Source organism: Doryrhamphus excisus, linkage group LG8, assembly GCF_037039965.1.
Source record: "Doryrhamphus excisus strain RoL-2023G ecotype Guam linkage group LG8, RoL_Dexc_Guam_v1.1, whole genome shotgun sequence".
Lineage (NCBI taxonomy): Eukaryota > Metazoa > Chordata > Actinopteri > Syngnathiformes > Syngnathidae > Doryrhamphus > Doryrhamphus excisus.
Window position 1 is genome coordinate 8,636,772 of NC_136364.1, and position 10,838 is coordinate 8,647,609.

General features: G+C 43.4%; 1 protein-coding gene across 1 annotated transcript; it reads left to right on the top strand.

The window, feature by feature from the left end:
* Positions 1-956: 956 nt before the first annotated feature.
* On the top strand, positions 957-8,762 carry ddx6 (DEAD (Asp-Glu-Ala-Asp) box helicase 6). Its single transcript, XM_058079332.2, has 14 exons — positions 957-1,121; positions 1,756-2,313; positions 2,385-2,448; positions 3,110-3,214; positions 3,576-3,705; positions 3,804-3,950; positions 4,574-4,668; positions 4,758-4,880; positions 4,959-5,087; positions 5,182-5,298; positions 5,713-5,776; positions 6,092-6,193; positions 6,273-6,452; positions 7,005-8,762. Exons 2-13 carry the CDS (start codon positions 2,117-2,119, stop codon positions 6,446-6,448), a joined length of 1,449 nt encoding a protein of 482 aa, XP_057935315.2. The 5' UTR covers positions 957-1,121; positions 1,756-2,116; the 3' UTR covers positions 6,449-6,452; positions 7,005-8,762.
* The last annotated feature ends 2,076 nt before the right edge of the window (positions 8,763-10,838 follow it).

Genomic DNA, 10,838 nt, shown 5'->3' on the forward strand with positions numbered 1-10,838 from the left:
AACACAAACAGGTTATCACGCAATGTAACTGCACCACACAGTAAAATAAAAACTAATATACATGACAATAGTATTGTATACTAATGTACAGCCCGCAAGACATGTTAGGTAACTTCCTGTTGGGGAAGTGTGCGGTGACGGCTTCCCAGCATGCCTTGCTAGTTATGAAATAGTGTTGTCTATCCCATTAACCACATACTAGTGGTGTGCGATACTGCTAGATTTGGTATCGATCCGATACAAAGAAAATACAGGACCAGTATTTTCTTTGTATCGCCTCACCAGTATCGCAGATATCCACACTGATACATTTTTAAAAGTTAAGCACAGCCAGGTTGCATCTAGAATGAAAACGCTGAAGTTGGACAGGAACCCAACTGAAGCCTAAGTATCAATCTTTTTACATTGGTATCTGTTAATATTGATACCAACTATGGAATTGACATTTGGATCGATCCGCCCACCACTACCGCATAGTCTGTGTTCTTGCACGTGTTACGTGATTGCACCCTGAGTTAGATGAGCATTTGGATTGATAAATCTTGCTGTCTTAATTAAGGAGATTATGGAGATTATAAGAACAACATGACGGCTTTACCCACAAAAATTACCCAACAATACAAATGTACAAGGCGCTCACCTGTCACCCCAATGCGGGTGGATGAACATAAAAGCCATCGTTTTACTACATTCATTTATAAACAGCATTTCATTTCAGTCGCTAGCATGGATAACAACTTGTCACTTGTGCTGAAAAGGGAAATGTCTTAATAGATGTGAAAGGTGTTTAATTCCGTGACTTGAAGCCATTGTGTTATTTGTAGACTTTAGCTCAGTGACGCGTCACAGGGATGACGTCAGATTTGGGCCAAAGTGTACACAAATGACGGACACGTTATATGCGGCCGATTTATGGATAGTGGTAAAATGTTTAAAAAATTATTTATTTGCATTAACGGCAAGGCTGTGATTCCAAATGAAATCAGCTGATCGCGTCGCTGGGGGCGGGCTCATAAAGGAGTGGACGCCATCTTGAAGGCTCGGATGAGAAGAAACCTCATTCGAATGCTCGGCTACCATTTGGCACAGCTTAAAAACGACGAATACTTCGCTTATCTGAGGTAAAGAAAAATGTGGCACACGTCGACATCGGTTTTATATATGATCATTTATCTGACGCCCGAGTCGTTCGCGGGAACGAGCGCCGTGGTGTTACAACTGTTAGGGTCTCACTTCGTCATAGTTAGCTTGCTAGCTACTTAGCTAGCGGACTAGCTTTTCCTGCTCTGTAACATCGGCAGGGCGTCCGCTAGCTAATATTCGGCAAATGTCAATCTTGAATTGTGTAAAACGTGTAACTTGTGAACACCATAATGTTAAATATTTGATGTATGTCCATGTCACGGCGACGGCTCACCACTGAAGGTGAATGTTGATGTGCTAGCTCTTCCTACGTCATTGGTTATTATTAAATGCTAGCTCGTCTATCCTCTACTGTCTTAATAGTTTTAGTAGCAGTTTTACGTTTACACATTCTGGGCCATTTATGTTGTATGTGATCGCTTTACAGTCTTAACTCTTAATGTGAGTGCCTATGTACATATTTTTAAACGTCATCGGTCATCTGTGTGGACTTCCCGTTAGCAATAGCGGCTAACAGTGTCCCAAAATAAGCTTCCGTCCTTCACAAGCAGAACAGCAACTGTATTGTAATTTCGCAGCCTTGAGTTGTCTAACTTGTTGACTTTGTTTCAGGGTTGGAAACAGGACGCAGCGGCTCAGTGGAGCTAATCAAGATGGCTTGCTGAACAAGTGGGCCCATACTTGAACGCTAGCTAAGCCCCCCCGGAGTTTGCCTTCCAGACACTGCTGTCTCTTTCTCTTCTCGCTAACGCAACACAAATCCATGCTAAAAACAAACTGCTCCAAACACCGAAGAGACGCTTAATGTCCCACAAACGGCGATATTATATAGTTAGTCTGAGGGATAAATATTTGGACACTTGGTGTATAGAAAACAAAGCCCCAAGAGGGACGGACTATCTTTAAATTGTGAGTGGATTCACTCCATCTGAGCTTCATTTGAGAGTGGACCCATAAAAGCTAAGCAGGAAACATGAGCACTGCCAGGACAGAGAACCCAGTGATTCTGGGCTTGTCGAACCAGAACGGACAGCTCCGGGGCTCGGTGAAGCCGGCTGGAGCGCCAGGTGGAGGCGGCGGTGGCCCACAACAGCAGCCGCTAAACCAGATGAAAGGCACAATCAACAATGGCAACGCCCAGCCTGCCCCCACGACTAATAGCGTCATCAAGTAAGTTCCTTGTGACTTTATCCACCTCTGCTTTGATGGTTTTGTTCTCATGAGAATGTCTACTTTCACAGGCCTGGAGATGACTGGAAGAAAAATCTGAAATTGCCCCCAAAGGACATGAGGATGAAAACTTCGGTTTGTACATGAACTTGTTTTGAAACTGCCAAAAAAAAAAATTTAAAAACAAAGTATTGATTGCCCAGTGGAAACTAAAGATTGATCATCATCATTTTTCCCTGGAAGATGTGCCATTAATAGACTTGAAAGACACATCATAAAGCCCAACTGTAACACCAATGCAGGAAAAAAATAAGTCTTTAAGGAAAAATGGAGGTTGTAAAAGGACTAAGACTGAAGGCAGCTACAACTTCATTTCTTGCTCTTTGGTTGTTGCCACACTTGCTCTTTGTTATCACTGGTACAGTCCACAAAACCAAATAGGAAAAAGAACCAGAGCCTTAGTGTAGTGAATCAGTTTGGTGCTCACTAAACCACTCAAAGAAGACTGGGAAGCAGACAACGGTGTTTTATCCGTTGGGCTTTTAGAGGTTATGGTCTAATTCTGTATTGTAAAAGTCCCGTGGCATTTGAGGTCAGTCTGTTGGTTACATAGTTGCCCTAATGACTTCACCCAAGCACCTGCAGTAAAATGCACATTAATATTGATTATATGCTGCGACCACTCCCAACTCGTGGTTGGATCAAAAGTATTATTTGTGACATGACTGTCGAGGTTAACGGAGGTGAGATTTGTGACAGATGATGCACTTAAATAATTTTTGGCATTGACCCACAGGATGTGACGGCGACTAAAGGCAATGAGTTTGAAGATTACTGCCTGAAGAGGGAATTGCTCATGGGCATCTTTGAGATGGGCTGGGAAAAACCATCTCCAATCCAGGTGCATTTGCTCCTCCAGCTGATTTTTGTCTTTTCTTTTAGTTTCATTTTTTTAAGTCATTCTCTAGCCATCTAATTTGGTTTAATTTGCTGACTACATTTCACATTTTAGTAAACAAACTCCAGGTGTAAAATGCTACTGTAGTGGTGCCATTTGTGGTTAAGGAGAGACTCGCAACACACCTCAGTTGCTTTAACAAGCAGAGTTTTAAGTTGGGTATAACACTACATATTGCGTCGTCTGAATGCTTTAAATGAAGGAAAAATGACAAATTATATGCCATCAAAATTATTACTGTCTCTTAACACCATGATGTGTGTGGGCACAATATAATATGAATCTTTATCACTGCTACTTGTAGGAGGAAAGCATTCCCATCGCCTTGTCGGGAAGGGATATCCTTGCCAGAGCCAAGAACGGCACAGGGAAGAGCGGAGCCTACCTCATTCCCTTACTTGAACGCATCGACCTGAAGAGAGACTGCATACAAGGTGAGCAACACGACCAATATGTTGAGCCAAGGTGTGATCATTTGAACATGCCATGTGGCTCTTATTTCACTCATCTTTTCCTGCTCCACTCTGTCCAGCATTGGTGGTAGTGCCCACCAGGGAATTGGCTCTGCAAGTCAGCCAAATATCAATCCAGGTCAGCAAACACATGGGAGGAGTGAAGGTGATGGCAACCACGGGTGGAACCAACCTACGTGATGACATCATGAGACTGGATGAAACAGGTGAGTGGGAACACGTTAACCCCTGGCTCACCTTCAATCCGTTGTGACTCCGGTCTTGATCCAGTCTAGCTTGTCACTGAGTGCCACTCTCACTGACTCTGGTAGTCCCTGTGGTGAGCGTCTGTGGAAACTGATCTGTGAGAGCAGATGTTCTCGCGATTACTAGCCTTGTATACAGGACGTTCTTGTAAACAATCGCCGTGTTTGCCTGCGCACCCACTATGTCGTAGATTTTTGGGGGGGTTTTTTGCCTTTTGCCTTCATACAATCAGTAAGTAAATTTTTTTTTAATGGTTATTATTATTAAATAGCATTTAATTACTTCATATTGTTTGTTCCTTGAGGGTACGATGTTTAGCGGCACTATCAATTTCTTGTATTGATGAGTTAGCTCTGGATAAAAGTTAGACCTCAAACGGATTCTTTCTATTTGGCCGTATGTCCACTGGAGCTCCACCAATGGAGGTAGTATGAGCCTACAACAGGGACTTCAATCTTGGGTAATGATTCCGGCAACCATGACGGAGCCACAGCGGATTCAGTACGAGTCTGGGATTTAACTGAGAATGGTGAAAATAAAATAAAAAAAAAATACAATTGTTAAAATATTTTGATTTTTCCAGTGCATGTGGTCATCGCCACCCCAGGGAGGATTTTGGACCTCATCAAAAAAGGAGTGGCCAAAGTCAGTCAAGTGCAGATGATTGTTTTAGATGAGGTGAGATGCAGTGGTGTTTTTTTTTGCCTCTCTGGCCATACCACTTTCATACGCTTTTGGAGGTAATGTTTCCTTTTGCTTCCCAACAGGCTGACAAACTCCTGTCTCAGGACTTTGTTGCCATGATGGAAGAGATTCTGGGCTTCCTCTCCAAACAGAGACAGATCTTGCTTTATTCTGCTACCTTCCCCCTCAGCGTGCAGAAGTTTATGGTATGGTGTCATGTGTCTCCAGAAAATCAACTTGAATTAGTTAATGATGCCTAACTTACAGTTTGTCTTCCTATGTAGAATTCACACCTGCAGAAGCCCTATGAGATCAACCTCATGGAGGAGCTGACACTGAAGGGTGTGACTCAGTATTACGCTTATGTCACTGAAAGGCAAAAAGTCCATTGCCTCAATACTTTGTTCTCAAGGGTAAGCTAGACTGTACTGCTTTTTTCTCAGCGCTTTTATGGTTTCGACTGCAAAAAAAAAAACTTAATTTTGGTGTGTTGACTTTATTTTGTAGCTCCAGATCAACCAGTCTATCATCTTCTGCAACTCCTCTCAGAGAGTGGAGCTCCTTGCCAAGAAGATCTCCCAGCTTGGTTACTCGTGTTTCTACATTCATGCTAAGATGAGACAGGTCAGCATAGTTTCCGTCTGTAGGCATGCTGCCACGGGTGTCCATTTTTGGTGTGCAGCTCATCTATTGGTGCTTTCCAGTTGTCAAATTGAAAACAAGAGATGCAACTGTGCTTTTTCACCGATAACACAATACTGTTTTGTTCAGATAGTCGGCATATATTGACCTACATTGTATTGCTTTTAGCATCTTTCCCCATATCCTTCCAATTTCTTGTGACCCTGAGGAGAAAGCATGACTAAGTTAATTTTGTGGTTTTATTGAATAGAATTCAGTTTCTAATGTTCAGAAACTTGTTGAAGAAAGTTTAGACATCCCTGTTCTACAAAATCTGTCTCAACTTGTAGTCAAATCTTGGCTCTGTCATACTCCATGTAAAAGTCCCCCTCTATCTCCCGCCCGCCCTCCCTCCAGGAACATCGCAACCGTGTGTTCCATGACTTCCGAAATGGTCTCTGTCGAAATCTTGTTTGCACTGGTAAGGTTTTTTGTTTATTTCAGGACACCTTGGGGTTTCTGCCTTTTGACTTTGCAACTAACAAGCCAGAGCTTGCTTGTTTTTGTTGGCTGTCATGATGATGCTGCAGTATTGTAATTTGAAAGTAAAACATTGTTCCACAAACACTTTCTGAAATGTAGATTGATCATTGCTTGGCACACTTTTCACTGTAGTCAGTGAAGTCTTTTCATTGTTTCCTGCATAGTTTTGGCATGACAGTTTGAGAAATGACTTGAGCCTTTCAAATGTTTACTTTGTGGTTACATTGACTGTTGACTGTGCTGTTTCTTTCAGACCTCTTCACAAGAGGAATAGACATTCAAGCTGTGAATGTTGTCATCAATTTTGACTTCCCCAAGCTGGGAGAGACGTATCTTCATCGCATTGGAAGATCTGGTGAGAACAGTTCCTGTTTCTCCTGCCGTCTTTCATAACCAAGCATTTTAACCCTCTTCAAACCTCACATCTCATCCAGGTCGCTTTGGACACTTGGGTCTGGCCATCAACCTGATCACCTACGACGATCGCTTCAACCTGAAAGGAATTGAAGAGCAGCTGGGAACAGAGATCAAGCCCATCCCCGGAATAATCGACAAGAGCTTGTATGTGGCAGAGTACCACAGCGAGAGCGGTGAAGAAGTGAAGCCATGAGCCAGTGAGTACATCCTCTCAACTTTGGGCGTAATCGCACTAGGGCAACTGAAGTGTGCCCGGGTCCTCTAAGCAGGGAAAGTTTGAGTGCGTTCATTTGCGCCCAGGTTTGGCATGATTGAAATATTCATGCCTCGCGTAAAATAAATGACAGAAGGAGAGGTGTCCTGATACTATATTGGATATCGGGCCAATATCAGCAAAAACACTATGATCTATGCTGACATTGTATTGGCCAACGTTCAAGGCTGCAATATGGGTATTGGAAGTGAAACGGTTGTATTTGGGACACCCCTGGGCAGAAGCGGCCTTGTACAAAATAATCTGACTCCAAACAAGGGTCAAAAGTCCACAAATGATGAGAATGTGGCGTTTCCTTATTGCGATCACCACTCTTGCAGGTATTTGACAGGGGGAACCTTGTTCAAAATAATCTGACTAAAGTCTGCAAGTATTTCACAATGCCAGAGCAAGCTGATTAGCTTTATACTTAATCTTTATAATGAATGTTGGCTGCGAGTCTAATATGTGATCGCTTTTTTCCCTGTCTTGACAGATCAGGCCATCCTCCATTCCCCTTTGGACCCTGCCCCCGCCCCTTCACAACTTAGATTTTTTTTTCTTTTAAATGTACAGAGTCTGTCCATCTTATTTTTTTGGATGCCTCCATCGGGAATGTGAATTTTGTTGGATACATGTTGGAAGAACTCATTTGCCTTGTCATAGGGCTCAATGCTGCACCGCCTGCGCTGAAGACACCCCCCATTCCCTTCCCCATGAGGAAAGTACGGGACCAAGTGGACAATGTATCAGTGCATACAGAGGTGGCTTTCCACCGCTAACATGAAGCCAGCACCCACAGGCCCCCTAAAGTGATCCCCTTTACCCCACCCCCTCCATGCGCCACTTACTTTCTTTGGGAACCAATTTGTATCAAGTGCCTTAAGAAGCAGCCCAACTTGTTGTGAAGTAATAACCATCATCACACAGCTCTCTTGTTCACCTTACAGAAGATTTGTCGTGCTCTTTTCATTTCCAACCACCAAGGTGAATCCATAACCCGTTTTCATTTGTCATCGGGGGAGGGGGGGATCAGGGGCACTGCCCTCATGCGTCCTGCTCGTCTGGGCTGCCTGCACTTAAGTCTGGCTGATATTGCAGGACAAACTTGGATTTTTCTCCATGGCCAGAGATACTGGATTTTGTTTTTCCGAGAAGAAAGCCAGACTTTTTTTTTTTTTTTTGCTAGCGCTTCTAGAAGAGCCCAACACTTTCCTCTTGTCTTCAGTGGCAACACAACACAGACAATGTGCAGCCAACTAACAACCTGATTGAGTCATGAGGATTCCTCATCCGGTGCAGTTCAATTTGCAGGAGTTTATCACCTTCCTATGGACAGCCAAACGTAACCCAGAGCCGTGCAGCTGGCATTGAGGCTGCCTTGCTCCCCATGTGTAAATACCTTACTTTTAAGATTGTTTTAAACAAGTTCTGAAGGCTGGCTGACAACCGAACTCTCGCACACACCCCTACACACGATATGGCACTGGAGACTGTTTCATTACTACCTATTGGCCTGCAAATTTATTTATAATTTTAGAAATTGCAGAATATATATAGACTCCACAAACAGCAAAGACCCCCCTGCATGAACTGCCCCTGAGGTTAAGTTCATCAGACAAATTGGAGGCGGTAAACCGTCATAAGCGAAAGCTTGCACTCGAGCACCATGGTTTCAATTGATTCTCCTGCTGCCGGTAGAGCTTTTTAGTCATGAATTCTTTTGTCGCCAGCCTGGACTTGTGAACTTGACGGGAGACTGCGTTGGCTCTCCAGTCAAAGTTGATGTGGAAAGAAAAAGGAAAGATTAGATTCTATCATGTCGTCCTACTTGCTGCAGTGCAGCTTCATTGGCAGATCCTTTTTGCTTAGTTTCTTTTTTTTTAAACCCCTGGGGGAGGCTCTGCCAGCTGTTACATGGAGCTACATTGTGCTCTCCGAGCACTGTCAACAAATATTTGGAAGGACTGCCATTGAATCCGCCCCCCAGCCCTTTTGAATAAGAATGTTGTTGGACAAACTCATCAAAGTGAACCACCTGATGTAAAATGTAGCAGGAAGTCTCCGTCTAATGTGATGTTCTAAGCAACCTGGAGCAGGTTGGGCTGCACTTACTGCACAGAGCGGTTGACTTCTGGCAATAACACTGATGGCACTGCTTTAGTTTTGGGGGGTTTTTTGTTTGTTTTTGGTTTTTTTTTTTGCTACCTGCAAGGCCCAGACAGACATGCACGTTGGAGTAGAAGATCCCAAACAAGAAGGGGAATGGCAGTGAAGGATTCCTAAATGACTTGGACTGCAAACTTTTGCCGCCTCAGCTTATTTCTCTGCCCTTTATGTTTGTCTTTTTATGTGGGGTTTGACTTGTACGTCCTAACCAAAACCTGATTTTGCACAAAAGCTCTCAGCTGGTTAAGCAGCTCAGAGCCTTTTTTGTTTTGCAAAGTTTGGTTTCCCTCTTGTGGCGAGATGCTCATTGGCTGTTCTAATTGATAAAATAAAAAAAAGTACATCCTTGTTTTGGAACAGCGATCCCTGCTCCCTCGTAAAGTCTCACTCTGGCCCCAGACTAATTCATCAATCATCCAATCAGGCTAATTTGGCGGGGGGGTTGTGTCCAAACTATCCAATTGAAGGTGAGAAGGAGCGAGCAGGGATCAAACTTTGCAGACACTCGGCAGCCGTCTGCTTCATGGTGGCCAGTCAGCGGTAATTAAAGGCATGGTTTTGTTTCAAGGCGGGTCCAACGGGATGGCGGGGTGACGGGCTGCTCGCTTACCGCTGGCAGACACCATGTTGAGAACCTTAAAGACTGAGATGGTAGCATCTTGCCAAAAATACCGAATTGGATCATTTTCGTAACAAACTTGCCTCATTCTTTAAGGTCATTTTAAATTGTGGGAGGGGCGGGTCAATTGGTTGATTTGCTGCCCTGATGCACACCAATCCTCCTTGATAGTGGTGACAAATGTAAACAAAGACAGCCTTTATGTCCCAATTAGACCCAGACTGGACTTCCTATCCAGGAGGATGCAGCTGCTGCATCAGTAAACGGGGGGGGGGGGGGGGTGTTCACCTGATACCATCTTGGCCAAAGTTCATGGAGATGGGTGTCATGTTTTGGGGAAAATAATTGAAGTGATTTTGGTTTAGTTTTTGCCCAAAGAAAATGTTCAAATGGAGAACTCTCCAAATTGAAGTGACGCAGCTGAAGCCCAAGTTGTTTGCTCATTTTTATTTAATACAAATTAGGTCGTTATTTAATTGGCAGACTTTCAGTGAAGCTCATTTTACTAAAAGTTCAGTTAAAAAAAAGTCAAAGATTGGGCTCAAAGGTTGAAAGTTTTGTTCCAAATAAAGCTCACTGAATTTATGTTGTCTCGTTGTTTTATTTGGAAGAAACGGCTGCACTTGGAGTTCTCAGGTATTTCTCACTTTTGTTATTGAGCATTTGACTTACCTCCCCTTCTAACGGCCATTTTGGTTGCTTTCAGACAAGCTGTACCTTTCTCCACTGCTAAGGAAGACTTAAGACATCTCCAGGTAAATAAATATATACTGTCGTGTCTGTTTTAGCTTTACATATATTTGTCTGAGATGGTCTTTAATCCTCGACTTGGTAGCAACAGCAACACTTAGAGTTATGCACATAATTCTTAGACGCCATAACACTTAGAGTTATGCACATAATTCTTAGACGCCATAAAAGACCAACATTTTCATAGATTTTTTTTTTTTCCCTGATTTTTAGGTTTGTCTTCGTTCCTTGGGTCTTATGTTTTGGGATCTGCTCTTTTACAAGGAAATGTCGCGTGGTCCTGAAAACTATTGACATCACATTGGACTCACAAGGTACGTGTTTGCAACACACAAGATGGCGTAAAAGTGGCTGACCGAACTGAATGATACACCAGTGGAACACGGGTGACACATATGTACTAGATGACAGAAGTTTGGTTGGGAGTGGCTCCTTGTGGCTTGATGTCTTTTGCAAGTCACTGAACATATGAGAAATGAGCTGTCCAAGACCACATAACCATCACAATGTGTGTTGTTGCTTTGGTGCACAAGAGGAGAGCTCCACTTTGATCAGGGATGGAACTTTCAGGCCCAGGTTTTCAAAGCCTGCCAAATACCATGATATCCCCAAAGTGATGCGCTGCTTTAACAGTTCAACTGCACCCTCACCAACCAACTTGTAAACTTGACCAGCCACCGGCAGAGTGATTGAGACCTGTACCTTGTGGGCACACCAGATGGCAGTAGCGTCCACTGCTATTCAGATTTTTACCATTCTCGTTCATTAGCGACAGTTTTCTTATTTCATTAG

Bases quoted from the DNA above. Each gene is read 5' to 3' on its own strand.
- ddx6 (XM_058079332.2), top strand. From the start codon at position 2,117: ATGAGCACTGCCAGGACAGAGAACCCAGTGATTCTGGGCTTGTCGAAC. The intron at 5,299-5,712 runs GTCAGCATAGTT...CCCTCCCTCCAG, and splicing joins TTCATGCTAAGATGAGACAG to GAACATCGCAACCGTGTGTT. The intron at 5,777-6,091 runs GTAAGGTTTTTT...TGTTTCTTTCAG, and splicing joins TCGAAATCTTGTTTGCACTG to ACCTCTTCACAAGAGGAATA.